The sequence below is a fragment of the Equus przewalskii genome, chromosome 15, assembly GCF_037783145.1.
Source record: "Equus przewalskii isolate Varuska chromosome 15, EquPr2, whole genome shotgun sequence".
NCBI lineage: Eukaryota > Metazoa > Chordata > Mammalia > Perissodactyla > Equidae > Equus > Equus przewalskii.
The window spans coordinates 88,336,663-88,363,527 of NC_091845.1; the positions used below are offsets into that span (position 1 = coordinate 88,336,663).

The 26,865-nt window shown below is 47.2% G+C and overlaps 1 protein-coding gene across 11 annotated transcripts in view; it reads left to right on the forward strand.

Moving 5' to 3' along the window:
- MME (membrane metalloendopeptidase) overlaps positions 1-26,865 on the forward strand; it is a 133,671-nt gene that overhangs the window by 71,262 nt on the left and 35,544 nt on the right. For 6 of the 11 annotated variants that reach the window (XM_008521004.2, XM_070577675.1, XM_070577674.1 and 3 more), the window contains exons 4-12: positions 7,737-7,898; positions 9,178-9,258; positions 9,345-9,440; positions 9,558-9,676; positions 11,354-11,419; positions 21,968-22,102; positions 24,062-24,163; positions 25,818-25,954; positions 26,064-26,157. In XM_008521004.2, coding sequence (XP_008519226.1) covers positions 7,737-7,898; positions 9,178-9,258; positions 9,345-9,440; positions 9,558-9,676; positions 11,354-11,419; positions 21,968-22,102; positions 24,062-24,163; positions 25,818-25,954; positions 26,064-26,157 — 992 coding nt within the window. The remainder of the gene's footprint in view (positions 1-7,736; positions 7,899-9,177; positions 9,259-9,344; positions 9,441-9,557; positions 9,677-11,353; positions 11,420-21,967; positions 22,103-24,061; positions 24,164-25,817; positions 25,955-26,063; positions 26,158-26,865) is intronic. The other 5 variants (XM_070577681.1, XM_070577678.1, XM_008521005.2 and 2 more) reach the window with 1 other exon arrangement.

A 26,865-nucleotide genomic window follows, 5' to 3' on the forward strand; every position in this document is an offset into this window, starting at 1 on the left:
TCATGTGTACAAATTACTTCCCGTCCATTTCTGCATCTCTAAAATGGGGACAAAACATAGTTAGCATATAAAGTCAAATGAGAGCAAATATTGAAGAATTTAGGGAAGTGCTAGCATGAAGTGAGTGCTTGATGCCTGACACGTGTCAGCGTTGGCTTCTGTTACTGTTGTTATCACGTGACCAAATTCCTGAACCTGAAAGAAAATCCTCCAGTTTACGTTCTCTGTGTCTGATAGTGAATGGACTCCAGGTTCACTGGTCATGGGCTGTGTGTGTGCATGTGTGTGTGCGCGCCTGTGCATTTAGGGCTAATTGGCCCCGTGTACAAATGACATACAGTTATAAACTGATTACTCCTCAAGCCAGAACACCAGAGTGCGTCTCCTTGCTTGAGGGTGGTGTCGCCGTGCTTGGAAGCTTCCCGCAGATCTCGGTGTGAGTGCGCGTGCAGTTTCTGGACTGCTGTGTAGTGACCACTTCGCTTGGTGGTGACCAGCTAGGTCAGGTGAGACTTGACCTCAGCTTTGCCGGAACTGACCCAGGGGCTGACAGAAAGAGTTTGAATTGAAGGATAAACCAGCTGTCTAGGTTACACTCAGTGTTGGGGGTAACACTCGACCCCCCTTCAACCAAGGGGTCACCAGCAATTTGGGGACAGGGTTTCATCTAAAAGTGAGGAGTGGATTGTGGAAGAATCCAGAATGTTTGCAATGAAAACCATGGTTTCTATTAGTGTTAGTCTGTGTGCTGGTTTCTAGCCGTCTTCTCTTCACCGGGTTCCGCGTCGCTGCCTTGGATGGGGTCTCTGTGACAGACGTGATTGCGTTGCATCTCCTCCTGATCTTCCAGACGTCCTGCCTCAGGCTTGGTTTTGGTCATGGGGGCCGGGGGGCGGCAGGGAGTGAGGTCAGCAGTGCTTTCAGAATGTTGTCAGAGGAGATTTCTAAATGGTCACAAATTTCCTAAGAAGTGGTTTTGGGCTTAGTGTCTGTTAGGACTGGAGGTTGGGTCAGAAATGGGCGTCCTGCGGTCTTCACAGAGCGTTCGCACCCAGGGCCGCTTCTGGACACTTCCAGGGCAGTCACGGGCCAGGCCGGTCATCGTGATTTTAAGATACTGAAATGGAAGAGCTGTGAGGTTGGGTCAAAAAGCCAACGGCTCAGGCAATTCGAGGAGAACGAGCCAACAGCAGTTGTGCTCATAGATCGTTCTGGAAACCTCACTCCATGCACAGCAGGAAGAGGCAGTGAATAGGTTCTGCCGGGAGCCAGATGTGTGGTGCGTGTTGTACATAGACGCCCACCTATTTAGTGTTCGACCCTGAACCACAGAGTGGCCAGAGATGTCAGTCCAGTCGTGACTGAGAGGTTATTTGGGTCCAGTTCCCACTTAATTTTGTTACCTGCTTTGTTCATTTTCCTGGATGTTTCTAAAAACCTCAAAATAAAATGGACAAAAATATCGACAATCCTAATGATTTGTGAATCCCCTAGTTACTAATTCGCCTACTGGCTGAAATTTATTTGTCCCCCAAACTCAACACTTGTGGTGCAGACAGGCACAGACGAGTGCTGGTGGGTGGAAGACTTGAACCGCCCACACGCGTGGACCCAGCTGAGGTCCGACAAGGACACTAAGCAAGAGTCTCTTTTGGTCTAGTTGGTGCCACGATTTTCGCATTTTTTGTGCTTTTTGTTGGTGATTTCATTGTTAAAATGTCTCCCAGGCCCAGGGCTGAGGTGCTGTCTACGTTCCTCAGCACGAGACGGTGTGATGGGCTTACGGACAGACGTGTGTCAGGTGGGCCTCCTTGAGGCAGGAGGTCTGTGCTGTGGGCTGAGTTCACTCTGAGTGAATCAGTGATGTATAGTAAATAGATGTCTCTAAGTTAAAAGGAAACACACATAAAGCAAGATGATGTATCAGCAAGCTGATGAAGATCTTGTGATCAGAGGCTCATAGGAACCGAACGCTGTGTTTCCCCAACCATCAGTGATGGAGTGTTTGCTAATTCAGTGTAAGTGGTGACCTTAGAACAAACTCCTGCAAATAACAAGAACCAACTGTATTTGTTTTGTGATTCCGATGAATTCTTTCTCACAGGAAACCATCAGTGACCTACCAAATATGGACCAACATTAGATAAAATTAAACCCACAAAAAGTGCCACAGCACAAAGCTAGTGTCCAGTGCCAGCCATCCTGCTTTCAGTTGGCAAACTGTTGATGTTGTTGGGGAGCAGGGATGGATGGCGGGGTCCCTGGTGGCACAGAGGCCATTGGTGCTCACGGGCACCCCCAGGACTGCCTCCTCTCCAGGCAGACGTGTAGCGGGTTCCATGTAGCTGGAATTCCACCCGTCTGATCATGTCTGGCAACTGGTGGAGCAGTTGTCCTCAAGTCTGCTGCCTGTGAGGCCAGGAGCCCCCGGAGATAGAGAGAGCTTATCTTAAAGGAGCAGGAAGTCAAGCTCCACAAAAACACCCCCAACAAAGGGCCGTGGGAGAAGCGAAGTGATTCTGAATCCAGTGCAGCGTTTGCTCTTGTGATCTCCCGGGACTGGCCAGTTGGTCCTTGTGGTTCTTGAGAGAAGGAGGCGAGGCAGTGAAACCCGAGAGTGTTTGTCCCCTGAGGCCCGGGGATCCCTCCTTGGGACCCTCTCAGACAGTGGCGGAGGTAGAGAGGCGTTTTCCCCACATCCCACGGCCCCTGCTAGGAGGAAACTGGTCATGGACGGGGTCGGGGCAGGACATGGTGGGGCAAAGTCAGCGGAGCTTAGGGGCCGGCTGGGGGAGCCGGCTTGCATGGGAGCCGCACATGTGGTGCCCTGCAGGGCCGTGCATGGGCTTGGGATGGAGCGCACTGTGAGACACGGGTGTCTTGACGTGCGCCATTCACGCTGGCACGTGGAAAGGCAGGACGAGATGTGCGGACTCATCTACGGATGGGGACATCTCTGCCTTCTGATGTGGGTTCTCCGTCCTCAGCTTCCATGCTTCTCTCCTGTCTAACCTGGTGCTTCTCCCCTGGCCACACGTTAGAGCCACTCAGGAAGCCTTGAAAAAATGCCTGGACCGCCCCAAAGGTTCTGGTTTAATTGGTCAGGAGTGGGTCCTGGGATCCGTATGCTGAAAAGCCTCAGGATGATTCACGTTGTTAGCAGGGTTGAAAGGACTTCGCTAAAATGCATCGCTGAGAGTTGTCCCTCTCCACGATCCAGCGTGCTCTGCTCCACGCCGGGGTGGGCAGAGTCCTGAGGCACGTCCGCCTCCAGGAGACGCCCCCCGGATGTGCCTTGAGTATAATGGCCTTCATGCCATCTTCCTGTCTGCTTGCCCTGCTGTGCAGAGTCCATCTGGTTTTCCCCATCCTTCTTCCTGGCCCCACAGACCCTCCCGGTCCCAAGGCTTTCTCCCACCTCTGTCCCAGCAGTGGGTGCTGGTGGTGAGGCTGACCCTGGGGAAGGCGGGAAGCTGTGCAGTAGATGGAGTGGCCGGGAGGAGAAGGTGTAAAGAAGAGGGCTGGGCAAAGGAAAATGAAGGACGACTGAGAAGGAGTGGAAAGAGAACAGCAGAGGGGGCTTCTCCCACGGCACCTGCTGTGGCCAAAGTCTGGAGGGGAGCAAGCGGGTGGGCTGGAAACCACACGCCTAAGAGCCCATCCTGAGGCTCCATCATCTACTAGCTGCTTGATCCTGGGGAGATTTCTTCATCTTGTTCCACCAAAAAGGGGTGACCCGCAGGGATTCAAAACAGGTCTGCCTCATTTAAGCCCCCCCGCCCCCACATTTCTAGCTTATACGGCGTCTCCTAATCCATAGCCACAGAGCAGACCCTTTGCAATGAAAACAGTAATTAATAACCTCCCAGATGGTGGCTGAGCTCGTATTTAAATTCCTACGGTCAAGTAAGTTGGGAGAGTGTTACAAGAAGATTAGTTTGGAAAAAATGGTATGTCACTTATTATCAGCCTAGAACATTCAGGATTGCCATTCGTAAGAAGTAAGCTCATTATTAACAGAAGATTACTTTTCTTGTCTTTATGTGACTATTTTCGTAAATTAAAAATAAACTTTTTTTCTTTTTGCAAAAGCAATGCATATTCATCTAATACAAATTGGAAAATAAAGATAAGCAAATAATGCAAAATTCAACACACCAATAATCCCTCCACCCAGACACAGCTGCTGTGAATAAATGCCTGCTCAACTTTCTCTGCTTTTGTACAGATTTTTACAAACCATGGTGCATTCTTTCTTTCACTTTGCAAACATCTGCTCCACAGCGTTCTCCGTCAACACATCTGTCTTTGCTGCATCGTTTCTTGTGTCTGCCTATGAAGGTGAATAATTCTGTTTGTTGTTAAACCACCTTTGTTTACTCAGAAGACCCACAGATAAGCAGACATCTGAAGAGCCAGGTGTGGCTCTGGGGAGAGGCCACGTAATTCAAAACAAAGCACAAACTATAAAAACAATCACAGCCCGTTTGACAGTCATGCGGCTGTTTCCTGCGGCCCTTCTGCCCGCAAGTCTACCGCTGACTTCAAAGAAAAGTCAGCAGAGAGCAGGTCCGGAGGATGAGGTGCCCACGGGACTCAGACCCGCGATAAGAGATTAAAGGGAGGCCATCAAAGATCCAGCACAGAGGCGCTAGGCCACGACTTGCTGGCCGTGGCCCCGAACAGTCATCAGAACAGAGAGCTTGCTTTGAAGTGATTGGAAGCGCCTGCCCCGTGACTCCCGGGTGAGAGGGAGCCTTACTCTGGGGGAGTGTCCCGAGCTGCCTCTCCCCTCTCCTGTCCGCGTGCGCCTCACAGACCTTTGGAATGCTGCCTCTTGGGTTTGTGGTCCAGATGTAAGCAGTTTAGCTGTGCTGAGTCTCAGGTGAGGTGTTCTGCCCACGGGGAAGGCCGTTGTCTCCTGTGGGGGACGTGGGAGGAACAGAGGGTCCCCACGGCCCGGGGATTCCCACTCAGGAGCGTAAACCTGCAGCCGCTCCTCCCTTTTATTAGGATGCTGTGAAGGACACGTGGCATGTGCAAATCCTCGCTGGGACTTGCTCGTTGCTGTCCTTGTTCACTCTCCTCCCCCGTCGCCCGTCCACCGCTCTGCCCGCTGGGAGGGTGGTGCCCTTTGTGGTGTTGGCGCAGGAACCATTTCCCCAGAGAAAGGAAGATGATAGAAGTGCTCCCAAAACGGCAGCAGCCTTTGCAACATGCAGTTTAAGTTTTTTAAAGTATTTTAAAAGACAGGAGCTACATAAATTGCTAGAAATGTGCGCTCAGAATGTCTTTAGCTGGCCCTTCTTTGGGTTCCAATTTTCTGGTTTTTCACTTTATGTGCTAATCCTCCACGTACGTAGGGTGTTTATTTTCACGTCCCCTGTCATCATATCTTCATTTTCTCCGTTGTTCCAGGGAATTACTTGTTATCTCTCTGGCCTTTCTGGATCGCTTTCCTGATCTTTGCCTGAGGTTCCAGGTTGGAGTTTTTCCTGACAAGTCTTGACCGAGCGCCATGTTGGGCTCTGTGAGACCTGGAGCACACATGCCCTCCTTACCAGAACCAGGCTGGGAGATAACGGGTTTTCCAGCAAAAACTGAATGTGATGCCAGCTGTACGGGCTTTGCCTGGACTGTCCTTCGTGAAGAAGGAAGATTTGAACTGAGCCTTGAAAATGCCCAAATTTCTCAACATGAAAAAATGAAAACATATCTTAGGAGGGGACAAGGCAACATGGTCCAGGTTACAGACACAGAAAACCCCAAGGTGTCTCTCAGCAGAAACCGAATACAGTCATTTGATGGGGCAGGTGGCTCGTGAGGAGGCAGCGAGAGCTTTAGGGAAGAGGTGGGGCTGAAGGGAGCCTTGAATGGTGGGTAGAATTTGGAAAGAATGGGAGGAGGAGTGAGAGGGTGGGCTGAGGGGCAGGGAAGCCAAGGCACAGGGCAGGAACACAGGAGTGTGGCACGTGGAGCGAGGCCATCTGGTGGGAGCAGAGAGTTTGTGTAAAAACACAGAGAGGAAAACAGAGAAGGGGGAGCCTTTTGATCAGTCTAGTAAAGATTAGTCCAGTAGAGTTTAGTCTAGTAAAGATCAGTCTAGTAGAGCTCAGTAAAGATCAGTCTAGTAGAGCTCAGTAAAGATCAGTCTAGTAAAGATTAGTCCAGTAGAGTTTAGTCTGGTAAAGATCAGTCTAGTAAAGATTAGTCCAGTAGAGTTTAGTCTAGTAAAGATCAGTCTAGTAAAGATTAGAGGCCAAGTGAAAGAGTTTGTCATTTAACCTGTGCAATGTCAAGCCACTGACATTTTTGAGCAGGGAAATGGCCTGTGCAAAAGGATATTTGGGGAAGTTTAATATGTGAAAGATGTGTGGAATGTATGAAAGTAGAGAGACATCGGTAGCAAGATGAGTAGTTGGGTGGCTTCTAGTCAAGGGAAGGAAGATGTAAACTAGGTTGACACTGATCATGGAAAGAGTATAGAAAAGAGGGAAGGAGGGACTGACAAGTGTGTGGGGGTGGGGGGGAGAAGCGCGAGTTCTCCCCAGGGCTTCAGCCTGGGAAGCCATGATACGGACTGTGCTGTCCACCAAAGTCAGACGCCCAGAGAGGGCTGGTTTGGAGGTGCCGGAGCCTGGTGTGGAAGAGCTGGAGCCCGAGATGGAGCCCAGCACATGGGTCCAGAAGGCGGTCACAGGTGGGGGCTGGAGGCTCAGCTGGAAACGATTTCCATTCCAAGTTGAAAAGATCCACACAGCTCAGCAGTTGTTTGACATTGTTAATTGATTAATTTATGTACTCAGAAAGTGAAGTATTTTCATAAAGCTCGTTTGAGAACTTACACTCGCTTGAGACAGATGAATTCCAATTGCTCTTCTGTTTTCATGGCAAAGCAGTTCAACTTGTATGAGAAAGAGCATGGGGAGGGTTATCTGCTTATTTGGGGTGTGGAGACTGTGGGCGTTGGGCCTCTTGTACGTGATAGTTTTCTCTTCAACGATAGTAATGTGTGTTTTATGCATCTTTCTATCAGCTGCAGTACCGGCACAGTCAGTGTTTTGCGTATTCTAAATACTCTGTGTTAGTTGATTTTTGTTTTCATTCTAGTTCCCAAAGATAAAAGAGTGGACGTGAGAAAAACTCACAAGTTTACAGCCAATTTTATAATGGCAGACTCTACATAAACAAATGCAAATTGGATGTCAAATTTGAATTGTAAAAACTTTGTAAGCAAGGTCCAAGAAGTAATAACTAGAACTCCAGATCTTTACTAAAATGATAAACTCCATTACCAGCCCCGCACCCTTGGAGTCTCAGAGACGTTCAGAAGTCACAGCATCTTGAAGGGCAGAGTCAGCAGCTGGAGTTCTCAGTGAAGCCTGTTAACCCCGGCCCAGGACGGCCAGGGTGGACCTGTGCTCTTTTCATCTGGGATGGGAGCCACCAAGAACCTCAGCATCTGGAGGAGGGAGGGAGATGTAGGGTGCGGGCCTGGGAGGTCCCAGGCCTCTCAAGAGTAAAACCAACCTGCGCTGTCTAGAGTGAAGGAGAGGAGGGCCGTGTGCCGGTAGTGTCCATCGTGCCACCTGGACTGACAGTTACGTAAGGACGAAGGAGGACCATCAGCTCAGTTGACTTGATCATAAAGGAGACGAGCATGTCTCTTTTTCCCCTTCCAAGCTCCTTAAGAAATACGCCCTCTGATTTACCTCATGGTTCCCCTGGTCTTTCAGCTGCTCGACTGATCCAAAACATGGATGCCACTGCCGAGCCCTGCGCAAACTTTTTTAAGTACGCCTGCGGAGGCTGGTTGAAACGCAACATCATCCCTGAGACAAGCTCGCGCTACGGTAACTTTGACATTTTACGAGATGAACTGGAAGTCGTTCTGAAAGGTTAGTGGAGTTTGTGTCTGTGCATCAAAGATTTCTCTATTAATATATCCACATTTTAGGACACAGCTCTTGGTCACAAAGGTTAGAGTAGATAACCCGAGTGTTGTGGACCACGCTGAGTCACTCCAGGGGTGGTAAACACTGAAACGGCTGTGGTGACATCTCTTAGCACCCCTGCCTTCATTTGTAGGTGCACAAACAATAAAGTTCTACTATTTCCGGAGATGGTGTCTTTACGCACCTTGCAGAAGAAGAAATTAAAGAACTGTCACTGAACAGCACCTCCATGTCTTCCCACCCCAGCCCTGGGGTATATTTACTCTAACCCAGCTGAGACACTCTCCCTGGAAGTTGAGAAAGTCGTGTCTAGTCATCTGCTATCCTCCACCCCGTGGAAGTCTGTGGTGGGTAGTGCTGTCGAGCAGATCCCAACTCCTGCAACCCTGTGGAGAGCAGAGGGGAACCCTGCCCGGTCTTTCTGTGCTGTCCTCTCACCTTCCAGTGCTGTGTCAGAGTGCTCCAGCTATTCATAGGGTTTTCTTGGCCAGTTTTTTCAGAAGTGGGTGGCCAGGTCCTTCCTGATCTGTCTTAGTCTGGAAGCTCCTGAAACGTGTCCACCATGGGGACCCGGCTGGTATTTGAAATCCCAGTGGCATAGCTTTCAGCATCACAGCAACACGCAACTGCCATAGTGTGACAACTGACAGACGGGTGGTGTGGTTCCCTGACCCGGAAGCAAACCTGGGCCGTGGTGCTGAGAACACTGGATCTCAACCACCAGACCACCAGGGCTGGCTCTTCCAGAAGTTACTTTGTAGAAAAACAATTTCTGCTATTTTCTAACATCCGAAGAAGTAGAACAATTCATTCAATTCGTTTGGAGCACGAACAGTACAATCACACAGAGATAATTATTTTCCAGCCATTGAGAAAACTATTATATTAAATTCCAGATTCCTCTGTCTTACTGTTTTCTTTTTAATCTCAATTTCCAAAAAAGTAACTGTTATTATGGCAGAGCAGAGTACACATCACTGTTCACAAAAAAAGATAGGCTCGTCAAAAAGATTTTCATCCAACTTGGCGGATGATCCCAACCCTCAGTTGTGCACGAGAACAGTGCTCTTGTGAGGGGTTGGCTTTTCCTGTAGGGTTTGACAAAGCGGGGAGTGAATGTATACACACAAGCAGGGTTTTTACTGATCCTGCATTGAAAATGTTAATCACAGCTGCCAATGCGTGATTATACTGATGTGTGTTACTAAATGCCCTATTTCAGATGTCCTTCAGGAAACTAAAACTGAAGATATAGCAGCAGTGCAGAAAGCGAAAACTCTGTACAGATCATGTGTGAACGAATGTAAGTGCCCTCGGGGTATCCCGTGCGGAGGGTGCCAGCCGGGGACGCATGGACCCCGTAACGACGGGTCTTCGTTGTCTCCGCAGCTGTGATCGACAGCAGAGGCGGGGAGCCTCTCCTCAGACTGTTGCCGGACATCTACGACTGGCCGGTGGCGACAGAAAACTGGGAGCAAGTATACGGTGAGGCCATTTTTCTTCTTCAAAAAATATAATTTCCATGCAAAATCTGTTATTATATTATAGTCTCATGTCAGTGCTAAAGCTTCTAACGATGTCCTTGACCTTTCGTTGTTTTAGGTACTTCTTGGACGGCTGAGAAGTCTATTGCACAACTGAATTCTAAATATGGGAAAAAAGTCATTATTAATTTTTTTGTTGGCACTGATGATAAGAATTCTATGAACCATATAATTCACGTAAGTTTGTGTGGCCAATGGCCGGAGTTATCTTTAAATTGTAGTAAAACTTGCACACATGTTGCCATTGTTGATGTTTAGAAATACTGCATATTCTCGCTTGAATTGCGTGAGCACGGAGGTGATACACTCACGCTCTGTCTCGGTTAACTGGTTCCCAATTTTGAAGGTATTTTCAATGCTGTGTCTTAGACAGTCATCTCTCCTTTCTGCTACCTCTGTTGTAGATCCTTCTCCCTTAACAAAGAAGACTCGATAAGAAGTAAAGGCTTCAGGCCCCTCCTACTTAGAGGAAGCCCCTGATTTCTCTGTATGGTTGTGGGAGGAACGTGCTCTGGTTTATATGAGTAACATGGATCTGGAAATCAGAAATTCCTAATTGCTTCCAAAAAGAATGTAGAAGAGGGGTTTTGAACACAATTTTGTTCTTACTAAAGAGCATCTGTACTTTTTTCTCGATTAAGGTAAACAAAATGCCATTCTTTTTAAATGGCTTTATTAGATTCTTTTTTAAAATGTAAGCCACTCATTTAGGTTTATCTAAGATGGTCACCTAAGACGAGATTAATACTTAATGAATGTTTGGAATGGACTAAAAAATTTATAGAGCTTTTATTTGGTCTCCTGTAAAAGAAACTAAACCAAAAGTTGCAGGTCACAGAGTCATATTTACGTCACCATTGCATAAATCTTTATGGTCGTTTTTATTGAAATCATGAAAGATTGAACCCAGCTCTCTTCTGCATGGACCCTTTCCTCCCTTCTGACGTCCTTTCCTCCAGCTCCCCAGTGCCAGTGTCCTGTGGTCACAGGAGTCCTGTGGTCACAGGAGGGGTTCCCTAAGGAGGGTTGGGAGGTGGGAGGAGCAGAGCCTTCCTGTGGGGATGCCTGCTGGCCCTTCCATGCCAGCCCTCTGGGTTCCATCCTTGTGTTCTGGCTCTTTACAGCCCTTGGGATCCTTGCTTTAACTCATGAACGCTCTGGTTTGCCCCTGTACCCTTCTCCCCATGCAGCACACAGAGACCACCTCTCAGAGCCGCGAGTGTCCAGGTGCCCTCACTGGGCATCGAGGGCAGAACAGACGCACGAGAGCCGAGCGGTTTCTCCTTCCACAGTCTCGGCTGGGGGCTGGGTCCTGGGCAGGGCAGCCTTGCGGAGAGCCAAGGAGGCGTCCCCACCCCTGGGGTAGAGGGTCTCACAGCATCTCTGGGAGATTCCCACCAGCTGCAAAGTGCTCGAGTCACCTGGAGGTTTTCACCTTCATTTTCTCCCATCCCGGTTAAGGATGGGCATGGAGGAGACTGTCCCCAGGGGAGCACATAGCAGAACCTCAGGAAGGGGAACGTCCTGTAGTGTGAGATCCGGAGACTCTTCAGTCCTGGATCCAGACGTGTTTTGTTCACCTCCACCTTCTGCTCTGCGTTAAAATCCGTCCCAGTGTACTTTCATTTGGGTTTTCTTTGGTTTTCCTCAAATCTGCCAGATTATCTAACTACCCATCAGTTTAACGCTTAGAAGTCATGTGGAAACAGCTTCCTGACTGTGTTCATCGGAGTCTGAGTGGCCCCTCAGGCAGCAGGAGCCCTCGGCTCTCGCTCACGTGCACGGGCGTGCAGTGTCCCCTCCCACTGTCCTGTGTCGCCTGAGTGGCTGTTTTCTTCTTTCGTGTTTTTATAGATCGACCAACCTCGACTTGGCCTCCCCTCCAGAGATTACTACGAATGCACTGGAATATATAAAGAGGTAAAAAAAAAAAAAAAAAAAAAAAACACCCAACAAATTAAAACAAAAGTGCAGAGTCGTCTGGTGTAAACTTAGAAATAATGAAAAAGTCAGAAGCCGAGTGTGAGCCCGCCTCTGTGTTCCTCCCTCGGGACAGATGCTTAGAGTCAGACGTACCAACAAGCTCCCTTAGATGGAGCGAACGTTCTCAGCAGAAGGAAACAAACTGGGGATTCCTTATTCGTGTCTAGGATTTAAGTCATATGACTCATTTTGAAAAGTCAATTTTAAATACTTTAATCCCCCTATAATTTGGGTCATTTTGAAGATGAACAGGTTGATCGTGGTCTGGGTGGTGCAAGGAGGCCTGGGGACTGGTCCAGCGTGAGACACTTCATCTCCAGGCCCTCAGGGCCTTCTGACGGGACCTTCAGGTGACCACCTCGGCGGGGGCAGCAGGCTCCCACAGACCCCTGCAGCCGCCCCCGACCCTAACACTGGTCAGCCAGCCAGGGAGCGTCATACCCTGGGAACTGGGGGGCCTTCTGGAGGCTTCTCCTTGGCTCCCGGCCTCCCCTCCCTCACGCTGTGTTTGAGCTCCGACTTGTTGACGTAAGAGCCGCAGCAGACGGCTCAGCCGTGTGGCCGTCCTTAGACATTTGGGGCAGGTGTTGACTCTGTAAATGTTTTCCTCCGCATCATTGTAGCTCAGACGTCAGTTAAGTTTACCGTTGATGATTGCAATGGGTCATGTGTGGTACTGGGACTGAAATTGCTTCTTCAAATTGTTAGCTAAATATGTTCATGCTGAGCGTTTATTTGCGTAATTATTAAGTTCAAATAACAAGGAATAAATTCACTGTAACATATCTTTTTGAGTGGCTGCACACGTTCAGATGCAGAAAAGATGTGAAAGGCCACAATTAAAAGCACAGACAGAGGTGGGGGGAGGTATGTGAGTTCATCACCCCTTGTTGTTGCTGGGCCACAGTGAGGCAGTCTATGAGCTGTCCAGCTTCCTCCAGTTGCAGAGCTGAACCTGCAGAAGAGTTTTGGCTCATTAGCCCACATTTCCATTATCATCAGCTGGGATATTTTCATATTTAGGATTGTATCCTAAAAAGCATATCAAATTTATTCAATCCTAAAAATATTTTTTTTTGTATTTTAATGTTTCTGATATCAAGGTATACCTGGCAGTGTACACATTGAATGTGGTGCAGTTTCTTTTTTTGTTTGTTTTTCAAAGAAGTCATTGGTGATGGTGTCTGTGTGCATTTTACGTCGATGCTGTCTCATACTCTGGAACAGGTCGCTGACCGGCAGTCACAGGTGCGACTCGGTTACAGAGGCGTTTTTGCTTAGCCTGCAGTTTTGTTTTGTTTAATTTTGGATTAGTTGCCAATATTTTAAGAAATTGGAATATTTCACTTGAGAATCCGGACGTCTTGATAAACTGGTAGAATTGGAAGCTCTCGCTGTGTTCGTCTGTGGCAGCCAGGACGGGGCTGCGCGCGGTCTCCACCTGAGACCGGGTCTTGTGTCTGGGCTTGAGCGATCCTCTCCTAGATGATTCTTCGATTTACACTGCCTTCCGGTCCCTGTAGGCACTTGAGTTTGTAAATTAGTTGGGTCTTGGCTAAGCTGCAGGAACAGAGAGACCCTGAAACACTGCAGCTCAGACAAGAAGAGGTTTGTTTCTGTCCCCCGTCCCAGGGCAGAGGTAGGCAGCCCGTCCCGGTGAGGGAGGAAGCTCCACCCTGCGGGATGGCTGGAACGGCAGCTTGTTGCTCTAACATCAGCCCCTTCTAGTGTCTGTGTTAGTCTGTCTGGTCAAACTTGGTTCACCGGTGCCCTGTTCACATTTCAGGCCTCAGGGAGAAGAAAGAGGGAAGTTGGTAGTCAAACGATCCCTTTGAGGCAAGTGATGCAGAGGTTGCATGAGGTCCCTGGTCAGGACGTTGTCACGTGGCCACAACTACACAGAAGGAAGGAGGGGAGAGAGAGTCTTAAACCGCATGGCTGTATGTGTCGCGTTCAGAATCAGTTGATGAGGCGGAAGATTCTGTTGCTAGGAAGCGGGGAGCGTGGATACCGATGAGCCTGCGCCCACTGGTCTGGGAAATGCTCTGTTTGTGGTCAGACAGCGCAGAGGTGATCAGAGCTGGACTCAGCGACACCTGGGTCTGTAGAGGTCGTGGGTGAGAACGCTGAGGCTCCGAGGCGCCCCAGAACACTCAGCAAACCTTCTGCCCCGTCTGTTGCTCCCTGCATCGCATCGTGCCCCGTTCCTAAGAGAGTCGTCACACGGCAGAGTCTCTAGACGAGCAGGTGATCCCGCGGGCGCAGCCGCACAGGCCCGCAAGCCGGAGCGTCTCCTCAGCTCGGTCGGCCCCCGGTGATCTGGATTCCTCCGGCAGACCCACGGCGGGCGTGCTGCCCTGTCCCCTTCGCCAGCTCTGGCGTTAGGTCACCACACACCTTCCTGCTGACCTCGGGCCTCAGGGTGCCTCCCCAGCCCGGCATCCGAGCAGACTCCCAGTGGAAGGGAGTTGGCGTATGAGAGAAAATCTGACCGTCATCTGGAAGTGGGTAATTACTAGAATATTTTTGTACCCTCCCTGTCTTTGTAATCTATTCTTTTGGGGGGTGTCGGGGAGAGTGTCTAGCCATGGAAAAAATTCCAGTTTTCTCCTTATTTCCGCCGTGATATGAACTTTTCTCCCCGAGTCAGACGCCCTGTGATCCCTCGCTCAGTTTCCTCTGTATCCCCAGCCGGCTGTCAAGGAGAAGTTAATTCTCGTTCTCCCACCACCCTGCTACTTCTGCACCAGCTCAAACCCCTTAAGTATTTTCTTCTGAGTGTTTTATTGCTTCGTGAAAAGGCTAGGATAACAAGATGCGTGGTGGAGAAGTCATAAAGCTGGAGGAAATCTCAGTATCCTCGTGTCTCCTGGTCTTCCCCGATTTTCTCCCTCGTCAGCTCTGATGGGTCCTGTTCCCTCTGCCTGGAACGTTGCGCACACACCTGCACAGCCCTGTCGTTCTCGCCTCGCCCTTAAATCTGAGTTTACATTGCGCTTCCTCGTGAAGGCTGTTCCTGCAACTGTAGAGTAGATGAAGACGCCTACGTGTTCCCACAGCACCTGAGTTTCTGCATACGTTTTTATCTAATGTCATTTTTTTCTAGAAAACTGTAAACTTAGTGGGAGCAGTGGCTTGTGTCGCTCATCCTTTGCTTTAGTCCCGGTTTCTGGCCGTAATCATCGAGTAAATATTGCCGAGTTGGGGATGCGTGGTCGAGGGGAAGATGGAAGGGAGGAGAGGAAAGAGGAGGAGCAGAGAAGAAGCCAGTCTCTCAGAGGTTCCTCCAGTCGCTACCTTGATCCTCGGGGAAGCATGAGCCCAGGGCACCAACAGCTAGAGCAAGACCCCTTGGGCATCTCACAACGCCTTGCAGACCACACATCCCTCTTGCTCTTTCTAGTCTCCACTGTTTCTCCGCTGTGCTCAATTTGCCTGAGATGCGTTCACGCCCGTGCTTTGCATTCTGCATTATTTTATTGAAAATACCCAGAGGAGTTCCGAGGATGGATGTGAGGTCACCAGTGTCTTTGCCAAGGGAGGAGCTCTCTGGTCTTTGACGAGAGCAGCCTGGCTTCTTTGCCTGTCGCTCTGGCTGGTGGTTTTCACACTGTCGCGTGGGGTCTGGCTCTGCGGATGTGGCTCAGGGGCTGGAGATGAGTGAGGTCACACCCCTGTTCCATCAGAAGGAGCCTCCTCGTAGATCTTGCTCAAGTCGTTGTCCAAGCCCGTTTTCCCCGGATCCTTTTCAATCCCTCCTTATGGGATGCACAGCTCGTCTGGGGAATCGTCCGCCATAATTCTAAAGCCACTCTTCTCATGAACAGTGAAAACAGCAGCTACAGTTGCAGGAAAGCGCATTGCACTGCACAGAAGCGTCTTTCACTTTGGATGCCCTAGAAGTGGAGTTTTTCTGGTGTGACACTTGTATGGCATTCAGAACAGTGAAGTGCTGGTGTCATCACACCGCCAAGTGATGAAAATAAGTGCATCATTTTTGAAGAACTATGTCTCACCCCTTTCCTGAGAGACAAGACCTATTTCCCGCATCTTGTTAAAAGGCCTTTCTGCCTCTCGCACTTGCTCTGTGCTTTCATTCTGGCAGTTTCCATATAGTGTTTTGAGAACTGCCTGGCGTATCTCCTCTGGCTGTCACTCTAGACTTAAACACCAGCTCCTTCTGGTTGTCTGTCCCTCCCTCTCCCCTGGAGAGGGAGCGTGCTCTAAGGCAACAGAAATCCAAGGATACGTGTTCTTCACGTTTCTTACCTGACAGAATCGTACGTTTTCTTCAATAATTAAGGTTGCTCGCGCACAGACTTCAGGAGCTGGAGGGGACATGAGAGGCTCTGGTCCAGCCCCTCATCTTACCGAGGAGGCAGCGGAGCCCGAGGAAGTGAAATGACTTGTTCAGAGCCGCAGTCGGAAGATCCATGTGTCAGTTAGCAACATTAATTACACGCAATAGAAGCTCTGACTATCTTGGACTTTGTAAAATGTGTTCTTATCTGTCAGCTAACCATAGAGTCTGAGGCACGATCACACGGGGTTGGTTCCAGAGGCTCAGTCAAGTCGTTCGGGCTCTTCGCTTCCAGTCTTCAAGGTGCTACTTCCTTCTGGGGGGCTTCCTTCCCTAGCGTGCTGTCTGCATGGCGGCCTCAAAGATGGTGCTTGGCAGCTTCACCATCCAAGAAAAGGAAATGGCCCCTCCCCGTGTCTGTCCACCCCCGTGGGGAGGACCCAGGCTGGCCTTCCCGAGGCGCCCGCTTCCCCCGACCGTCACTGTGTCCAGTGAACCCTTCTCTGATGGGCTAGTTGGTGCTGCCAACCCGTCTGCATGGCTCGGGAAGGGAGACCCCCTGATCAACATTCCACCGAGAGGAAACAGAACAGAGGGGTCCGCTGAGAAATGAGGAGAAACACCTGCTGCGCTGACCTCACCACGACGCTGCCTCCTGCTCCCCCTCCAGCTTTCCTTCTGGATGTGCTGTTTCTACAAAACCCGGAGAGCAAAGCTCATGTGAAAGTATCAGTTAAGCCAGCTCGTGTGCATGACACCATTGCCAAACAAGACTAGATAAGACTGTCTTTTTCCAGGGTTTATAACCTAAAACCGATATCCAGGGTCGGCTTCTATTGTGTATAATTAACGTTTCTGACTGACCCACAGATCTTCTGGCCTGTGGCTCTGAACAAGTCCCTCGACTTCTTTGGGACTCTGTTTCCTCATCTGTAAGATGAGGGGTTGGACCAAATCCTCTCGTGTCCCCTCCAGTTCCTGGACTCTGTGCACAAGTAATCTTAATTATTAAAGAAAACATACAATTCTGTCAGGTAAAAAATATAAGAATATAGACCTTTGGGTTGACAGGCCCAACCTTAGGCAGGTAAGCCTCCGTGTGAACACGGGATGAACGCGTACACCAGAGACTGATGTGTCTCACCATTTGTCTGTGTGGCTCTCGTTTGTAAAACTTCCTTTCCCAGGAAATAGACAGAACGTCCGAAATGTCGCCTCAGAAGGGCCTGTTCTCAAGATGGGTCGTGAAAGAGAAAGAAGCTGACTTCTGAGGTGCCCTGATTGTCTGAAAAGATGGCGTAGTCACACCTGCTCCCTCAGAGGACAGGCGTGGTGAGAGTTGAAACAATTCTGTCCCGTCCCAGGGCGTAAACTCCTGTTCCAGGAAAACAATAGGACAGATACATGTTGCCCACAAAAAGTAATCCTCCCATTCAGGAGATTTTTAAATGGAACCAGCCAGCTACCTCACATGAGGAAGTTCCTGTGTGTTGCCTGATTCACTGAAAGGAAGGGCGATCTTAATTTTCTTAAGAAACCACGCAGCTTCGGAAGAGTCTGAACTCTGCACTGGGAACGAGTCGGAATTGTTCTCACAGCTTCTCTTTCTCCACCTAACGCTTCTCAAGGCTGCTTGTTACCTGCTTCTTGTTCGTGGGGAAATCTGTAGGTTAAGACCCAAAATATTGGAGCGTAATTGGGTTATAGATGTGTTTATGGTCTGTATTTGTCAGAGAAGGTAGCCAAGCCAGGGGAGTGGTTTCCAAACCCAAGGACCACCCCATGTGGAAAGACAGAGCTCCCATCATGTGCAATGATAGGGCTCACCTCCTGTGTGCAAAGACAGGGTGCTACCTCGCATGTGCAAAGACAGGATTCACCTCGTGTGCAACGACAGGGCTCCCCTGCATGTGCCGACACAGGGCTCCCCTCGTGTGCAAAGACAGGGCTCTGTGCTGCCACACCTGCGCTTACTCTTCAGGATGGTCCATCATGATTTATTTCACTTGTTTATGCATCGATAAAATACTTATTTGAACAGAGCATTTCAGGACTAAAAGAAAGGTGAGGAAACCACTGGTCTGGCAGCTGAGAGGCTGAGCAGGTGGGGCAGGCGGTGGAGGCGAAAAGCTGTGGGAGGTCGTGCTGTGGGGCGTGGCAGGGGCGTCGAGGCCAGAGTCATGAAGACATGGCGCTCTTGGAAAAACTGGGGGTTCATATAAAAATGGGGACTTTCAGGGATGAGGACAGGACTTGGAACATGGCCAGGATGGTCTGAAGCCGGAAAGCGATGACCCAGGGCTGGTGGCTGAGGGAGAGAAAGCACAGAGCCAGGAAATTCTCACGCTGCGCCTGCTCAGGAAAGAGCACAGGCTGCAGTCTGCCGTTCGTAGATGAGCAGGCAAAGTAGAGATGCCAAGAAAAGGAGGCAGGACAGGTCCTTGTTCACAGGGAGCTTGTGTCCCATGGGGGGAGGTGGACAGGAATACGGTACATGCACGGAGCAGGTTATGAGGGAAGTGAAAGTAGACAACGTGATTCAAGGCGAGTGACGGGGTTAGGAGGAGGGGATAATTTGGAAGTAACTTGCTTTGGTTTTAAAAGATTGCTCTGACTGCTGCCTGGTTGACCTGACAGAGCAAATCTTGGGAGGGAGACTGCTGGCCTCGTCCTGCCCTCTGGGCGCCTGGTGGCTGGTCAGCAGAGCCCCACCCGGTGCAGGCATCTGCATGCAGGCGTCTGCATTTAACAAAACACAAGGGGGCTTAGTTGGCGGACATGTCAGCACTCGCCTCATCGTGGTGGCACTGACGAGAGCTTTCTGAGATCCGTGGACCAGTTTGTAAACAGAAGTCCGTGCAGCCTCCTGAACACGTGCAATGGACCCTAGATGCTCTGCATGAGTCCCCCTCCTTGGCAGCTGGTGACAACCCCAGGAGTCCCCACACGGGTCGAGGGGTCCTCTGTCCCGCGTGTCCCCCGCCCCAGAGTCCTGCTTGGATTGGGCCGTTCTCGTCTCCAGCCCTGTGAACAGCTGTGTGCTTCTTGTCTGTGGCCCCTTTGGGGAGCAAGTCTCTTCCTGTGGCAGCTGTCTGCTCCCTGACATGCTGCTCAAACTGGGAAAAATTCCATGCCTTTTTGATAGGAACTCCTCTCTCCTGCTTGGCGCCCCCTCTGTGTTCCCTCGGGAAACCTCCTGGGTGGCATTATTGAATATCCCCCTGCATCTGCACAGCTCAGTCACTTCATGCTCTACCTTACGTCATTTTCTTCCCAAAAAGCAGAAGGCAGAAAGTGGGTATCAGCTGGGGGTCCTGAAACAGACTCTTTGGAACTGAAACCCCTGACCCATAGATTATTGTCACACTAAGGAACCCACGCGTCAGCTGTCTAACTGGAAAGCTGTCTGCTCTTCCTGAGTCTGGCTGTCAGTCATTAACAAAGACGGTAAAGTCTAAAGGACAATAGTCAAACAGCATTGCTCTCTTCCTATTCGGCAACTCCACCAAATATCAGCTTTCGTCCAAGAAGGAGGAGCCCGGTTTCTGAACAGAGTCGATGTACAAACGTCATAGCTTGATCCTGCAAAATGAAGGTAGTTTTCATCAAAGAAACAATTCGTGGTCTCAGGTTTTGGCAGATTCCATCTCACTGATACTGTGTAATTTAAAAACTCAGAAAACTGCTGTTATGGATTTTACCCAACCATTTAAGGCCAATTATCGTCTTTGAACCTGCTATTATAAGTATTGGGATTTACGGTGTTTTATTTTTAAAGGAAAGGCTGGTTAGATATCTAGGTGGATTCTTTTTCACGTAAAGGATTCACTAGGTGAAGGCGTCAACAAGGCTGCCTTGTGACGATCGAAAACATGGCCGACCTGGCCCTTGTCCTGGTAATTCTCAGTGACCAAAATAAAAACTGAATTTCAATTTTAAAAATATCATGGCCAATGTACTATTTAAGTGTTAAAATATGTGTTGATTACTTTCTCCCCAAATCATGACAATTCCTATCATTTGGCATTTTATATTTCTAGAAGTATCTCAAGGAAGAAAATTAAAACCTTACGGTAGAATCATATCTTGTAAAATGCATTTAACAGCAGCAGCGAGCTTGGGCTCTGACAGCTGCTAGATAAATTTGGAAGCCAGGAAAGATAGTCAAGATAGAAGGCGCATGTTTTAATCAGACGCACTGGAATAGTTGCCAGGTAATGGGGCTCATCAGAGGTTGCGGTGTATTCCGTGTAGCAGTGTTAAATATTCGAGCGTCCCAGAAGCTGGCGATAGCATGTGCTCCCAGTTTTCTGGGAAACTTGACCAGCTCAGCAGACGAGAAGCATTGTCCAAATTCTCGTGCTTGCCAATGCCAAGTTCTAAGTCTTTAAGTCCATCTGTAAAGATAAAGATGCTGGAGTAGACCCGGTTTGCAGAGTCGACAAAGTGTAGGAGAGCATTCCTGTTGCTGTTTTCTCAGCTCATTAACAAAAAAGCATCCCACAGAGTGAAAAAAACATCTCAGTAGGTTGATATTGGAAAACTCAAATTACCATTTCCTTCATAGTCAGGAGTAATTCCCTGCTGAATGCAGAAGAATTTATATAATTTGGAGTACAGTTAATTCAAAACACTGCGTGCTTGCGCTTTGCAATAGCGCATCCCAGGAGGTATGAACTCAGACATATTTGTTTACTTCAAAGTGGAGCAAGAATTCTGATTACCTTTTAATAGGAAAAGAATGGAGCTGACGAGCATATCAGAAGACACCCTTTTATTCCTGTTACCTTAGGGATTAGGTTTTTAGTACAGACTCACAGCTGAAAAATAGCTGGTTCTGAGAGGAGCAGACGCACGGATAGCGATGGGAGCTGACAGCCCAGCGTCCGGGGTGTCCATGAGGGAGGAACCGTCTCCCAGCCTGCTCACTGACATGTAGTAAAGGTCACGGAAGGCCAGGCTCTAACCCTCCCTATAGATTGTCCTCGTGGCTTTCAAGTTGATGGTGACTGTGCCCTTGCTTAGGGTCTTGCTTGATGCATGTTTTCATTTTCCTTAACTTTTACGTTTGACCCTCCTGATGAGTCACAGTAGATTCAGCTGTGCCTCGGCGTTCCCGGCAAATGTGAGCCTGCCCTGCTCGCTGATAGTTGGTTAACAAGGATTTAAAACCCTCCTGAAGCCGTGGCAGTGCTAAGCACTGGATAGCCTTCCTTCCTGTTGGCCCTGTGAGCCAGTTTCAGAAGCATAGAGGTGCAGCCCAGCTTCCTGCTCACGCCTGCTTGTCGTCAGGCTGGTGTTGGGAGCTTGAGTTTTCAGTAAAGTTTAATGAGGTGGCGCCATAGTTTATTCTAATTGCCGAGGGACGATAATGGCCGGATGGCAATGGGCTGAGATTTGGGAAAGTGGTTCTCAGTTCCCTGGGGTCCCAGCTTCTCCAAACTGGAGTAAGGCAGTTGTGTATTCTGTAAAAGGTCAATGATATGACAAATTTATAGCTTATTTTCACAAAGTTAAAATCTATGTGAAGATAAAATGGAAAGAATTTGAGTTCTTAGAAGAAAACTGGTATCCAAATGTATGGTATCTTAGAGAGAAATTTCCCAGTAAAGGGGGCCAGCTACGCCATTGACTAAAACCCACAGCCTTGTGTTGGAGGAGCTCATGAGAACAGTCTCATAGAAAAACATGCTTGGCCAGAGGAGACAGATAGGAAGATGTCCCAATAATAGATGAGTCTGTGGCTGTCTCCGCAGGAGTAGCTGAAAAAATATATACGTAAGCAAAGAAAACCCAAGAAAAGAGAAATTTGGTCAAGAAAGTCATTATTTTTTTAAGAAAAAAATACTAGGTTACTGCTTACCAAGTGTTTTGCAACTGCAATTTTTTTAAGGCAATTTAAAATAATGACTAAAAATTGGAAATTATAAAACCTTGTAACTAAATGGCTATAAATTACTTAGTACTTTCAAAGTGATCCTTTATTGTTCTGCTCTGATGCAAAAACATGGACTTTCTAAGACCCTGTGCAGGTTATTTCCATTAGGATTTAGGAGAGGATTTCTATTTTATTTTGCTTTATCTTTTACCAAATTAATATTGAGTTGAAAATAAATTTAAGTTAAAGCACCATGCTGGATATTCAGCAGGTTCTCCAGCAATTTTGTGTTATTTATTTCTTGCAGGCTTGTACAGCATATGTGGATTTTATGATTTCTGTGGCCAAATTGATTCGTCAGGAAAAAGGACTGCCCATCGATGAAAACCAGCTTTCTTCAGAAATGAATAAAGTCATGGAATTGGAAAAAGAAATTGCCAACGTAAGATGCATTTTCTCTAATACACTGAATAATGCTGACCACTTTTTTTTCTTTCTCTTCTCTGTCATCTTTTGAGGGTAAAAAGTGCAACTCCTTAACCAAGTGATAAAGTCGTAGCTCAGTAATGGATCATTGACTTCAAGCGGACCTTTGAAACTGCAGAATTTTACAGTGAACCGGGCTCCTGACGCCAGGAGACGTGCCCAGTTTGACAAACATTAAACTCAGTAGACTTAATTACCTGTTGTAAGTGGACTGCATCAAAATCCTGACTATTTACAGTCAAACTGTTGTTGAGACACAGGACAAGCTTGATTGCCAGCTATTCAGCAGAGCTGCTTTAGTCTTGATATGTACAATTGCACTGTAAGTTTCAGGTGATCGCAGAGATTGTCTCTATCCCTTTGCTAAGAAGGATGAGCCCCTGAGCCTGGCCACATGACAGTGCAGTGTCCCCGGGTTCAGACTCAGGCTGCTGAGCTCGACAGAGATCCCACAGGAGTTTAGCAGCAAAGTCCAAGGGCTGCATTCCTGAGTTCCCTCCAGCTCCACATAGACCCTTGGAGTCTGAGTTGGCGCTCGCTTGCCTGATGCTCCTCTGACGGGGTCTCTGGTCTCAAGCGAATTAGTGCTGTCTAAGCAGCATCCGGGTTGCTGATTGAGCCCACAGCCGGTGCAGTCTCAGATCCACAGAGTTCTCTCCGACATGCGAAAGCAGCCAGCAGTCCCGAATCCCCATCTGCTTACCACTCAGAACCTTGAAGACTGAAGATCTTTGAGGGCAATTTTAGCTTCCCTCGGGCTATGTGAAACCAAAAATCTCCACTCAGAACCAGACTTTGCTCAGGGCTGCAGCTGGATGAATGGCAGTTTGACGAGTTGCATATGGTTCTGTTTTGGAAACAGAATTGCAGAGAACAGTCCATTCCCTGGGTTTTACCACTCATACCCCCAACACCTGCTCCCCCTTGATCAGCCTCAGCCTGCAGCACTGTCTTAGCTCAGCATTGTTTGTGTCTGAATTTTCTCTCCTCTCTCTGACTCAGGTGGAGCTGGATCTTTGCCATCTTTGAGTCACCTATGCATCTTTAACGGTGTCCCGCATATTATTGCATGCAGGATATGCTCAATAAATAATTTTTTAAATAAATGAATAAATAAGTGACCTAAAGGGGAAATTGTAGCCTTTGTCAGTTGAGAAATAATTCCCACTTTAAACTTTGTCTTTTGTCTCTTTTTCACTTAAAATTGCTTTTTACTCATTTCAACCACTAGTTGGGGAGTTGTTCTTGTGATTTTCCTTTCTTGGTTCATCGAAAAAGTAGAATTGGGTGCTGTGGAGTGTGGAGCAGTAGCAGGCTGGCAGGATAGGGGCACAGCCACACGCAGGGCATGCCAGCATCTCCTCCGACAACTTGCAGCCAGCCTGTGCTGCGTGCTAGGAATTTTCTCTCTCTTACTTGCTTTAAATTCTTGCAGAAACCATTGCATGGCTTTCTTTTTTTCCTGTCTGAATTTTTGGTGGGACACTGAATGGTGCTTGCGGGGGGGGGGGGGGGGGGCGGTGCGGAGACAGAGCATTTGAGAGAGAAATTGGAGATAACGATACTCAAGTAAGTTATTTATAATATGAAACAGCCACCGACACAACAGAGCTGGCCTTTAGCCATAGAAGGAAAGAGGCCTGCAGATATTGCTTATGTGGTTTGGCAGTTATCAAAATATAAAAAGAATTTAGAAGAATTTTGTAATTTGATCATTGTTACTGAATACACTTAAAATCTCTTATATTTCACTTTTCTTCTTGATACGACAGAATAAGTTACAAAGCAAGTACAGAATAAAACTTAAATACAATTATGTTACATCTATCCTATATTTCTTCTTTTCCTCATATTTGCTTATATTTTTCTAAGTAATTCTTAGTTCTAAAATAATGATCAAAAATTAAATCCGTAGGCTACAGCTAAACCTGAAGATCGAAATGATCCAATACTTCTTTACAACAAAATGACGTTAGCCCAGATCCAAAGTAACTTTTCACTAGAGATCAACGGGAAGGTAAGTGGCAAGTTTTATGTATCTCTTGTTCCATTTCCAAAATTATAACATTGAAATACAGTTTATTAAAATTCGATGATTTTTTTATTTATTGAAATAAATTGAAGTACAAAATGAATGTAGGTGACACCAACCATTTGACTTCATGACAAGACCTGGGAAAAAAACCCTCTATTTGAAATCATTTTATTTATATTTAGTTAGAGTGAATTTCAAAGGCGAAAGTCTTTTCAAGGCTGCTGTGCAATAATATTAGAAACTATCATCAAAAAGGGTTTGAACAACATTAAAACTGAAAATCCTTCTGGAAGACCATTGTATAGGCAGACACTTGGACAGTCAAATAATAAAAGCACTAGGTTTCTTTTTAACTCCTGAAAAGAATAATTGATTCATAAAACTTGCCGTGTTATCATCAAGGCCATGTGTGGAGGTGTTCAGAGCAATAATGGGGAGATAGAACGCAAGAGATAAGAAAAACTCACCCAATAGATTCCACTTATCAGCAGTTGACATCTTTTTTCTTGGTTGTAATTCACTAGCTGATGTCTAATAATCTCCTCTTGGGGCCGTGCGTCTTTTCTCCTGTGTTAGTTGATGCGCACGATTGGGAAATGAAGCAACATTCATGGGAAAATCTACAAACCACCACATTAAGTGATGGAATTCTCTTTGGCACTAATTACAGTAAACAAGGACTTTTCAAAGGCATGACCTGTTGAGTTAGGAGTTTCTCACCTGGAACTTTTTAATATAATGAGTGTTTAATGAATATGTTTTGAAAGAACGGTTCAAACCACCAAAGGAAATCAGGAAAAGTACATAGCACCTCATTCTTAGCAAGTGATCGTATACTTACAAGTATATGTATATACAAATATATATAAAATCATAGAGCCTAAGATATTGGTAATCTTAAATATTCTCAAACACTGAAATGTGGCATTTCAGCAAGATTTGCATAATCTCCGCTTCTGCTTTCTTTTCTTTTATCCACTGGTGGTTGAATAACTAAAATTCCCATTTAAAGAATAATAGAAAGACAAGATTCCTCCTTTAGGCAAATCTAAATGTAGCTTCTGATGTGTAAAAACTGCATGCCTGTGGACTCAGTATTGATAGTGAAATGTGGTTTGGCTTCCTTGCTGTGCCTTTGCTGTGACAATCGTGTGCTTAAATTTACAGCAGGAGCTCCACTGGGATGGAGGACGTGCTCGAATGGATTGTAACTAATATCCGCTTCTAAAAGATGAACACTTTATACCCATTTAGATTTTTGCATACACCTAGGAAGCTTTCTTTTTAAGGCTGAGTTCTCTTTTCTTCTTTCTTTAAAATTGGTCAGACGAAAAAAATGGCACTGGCTTAATTTCTGGTGCATGTTGTCTCCACTTAGAGACTTGGCTTCTGCTCTTAAATGGTTATGTTAATTCTGCTATCTAAATAATCATGCTGCAGAACTAACTTTCATTCAAAAACTGATTGAAGAAATTGAGAAAAAAAAAACCCAAAAAATCAAACTGACCATTTTTATAATCATAGAGTGATGCAACTGGTGTCTTAACCACGTCTGACCCTGTTAACCATAACTGAGTCTTGGAACCAAGCAGAAAAATCCATAATTATTGAATATTTTCTGCCTGCTTTTTTCCAGCCATTCAGCTGGGCAAATTTCACAAATGAAATCATGTCAACTGTGAATATTAATATTCCAAATGAGGAAGATGTGGTTGTTTATGCTCCAGAATATTTAACCAAACTTAAGCTCATTCTTACCAAATACTCTGCCAGGTGGGTATGTCAGAAAACTCATGTCGTCAAAGTTTGCATTTAATATCACTCTTGAGAAGCTTTGCAGCCTCATCTTTTCTGTTGCTGGGTGGTGGGTTTTTTTATACAGAGATCTTCAAAATTTAATGTCCTGGCGGTTCATAATGGATCTTGTAAGCAGCCTCAGCCGAACCTACAAGGAGTCCAGAAATGCTTTCCGCAAGGTGAAGAAAAAATCTCTCTTTTTCTTAAGACTTGAAGGGTAAAGAGATACATGGTTATGAAGGCTTGCCATGTACGCTGCTAGGATGTGGTGAACTTTGCCAAGAGACAAAATGCCGAATGTTGGTTGTTCTGCACGTGTCTAAGCTGTGTCACCTAGGACAGCCTGTCCTCATGGGCTTCACCACCCGGTGATGTCCACCCTGCCACCAGGACTGAACTGCCCTTGAAGGAGATGCGTTTGATTAATTTGAGCGGTTCGTGAAAGAGTACTGGCTTGGTTTTTTGTTGTGTTAAAAGTAATTGCAGGGGTATCTATCTCAATTAATTTGATTTTCAGGTGCTCATAGCACAGTAGATATACAGATGGATGGACGACATTGGTGTGGACAGTGCCCTGAGAATGCACCTCCCTGGACACACCTGGAGGCCTTTTATTGGCTGTACCTGCATGATCCTTCCCCTCCTGTTGTGAGAGGGGAAGGCAGGAAGAATTGAGGAAGGAGGAATTCTGGCAAACGTATTGGTTGGTGTCAGGGAAAGGAAATAACCCTCTGATTAAAATTTTTAGTTTTTACCCATTAAAAGAAAGTGCAGACACATTTTTAAAATTAAAGAATGTAAAAATGATGCTTTGCTAAATTTCCCTTACGTAAGTTAATCCCCTTATCGGTACTTAAATTTATACACATGCAATTCTTCTAAGCCCT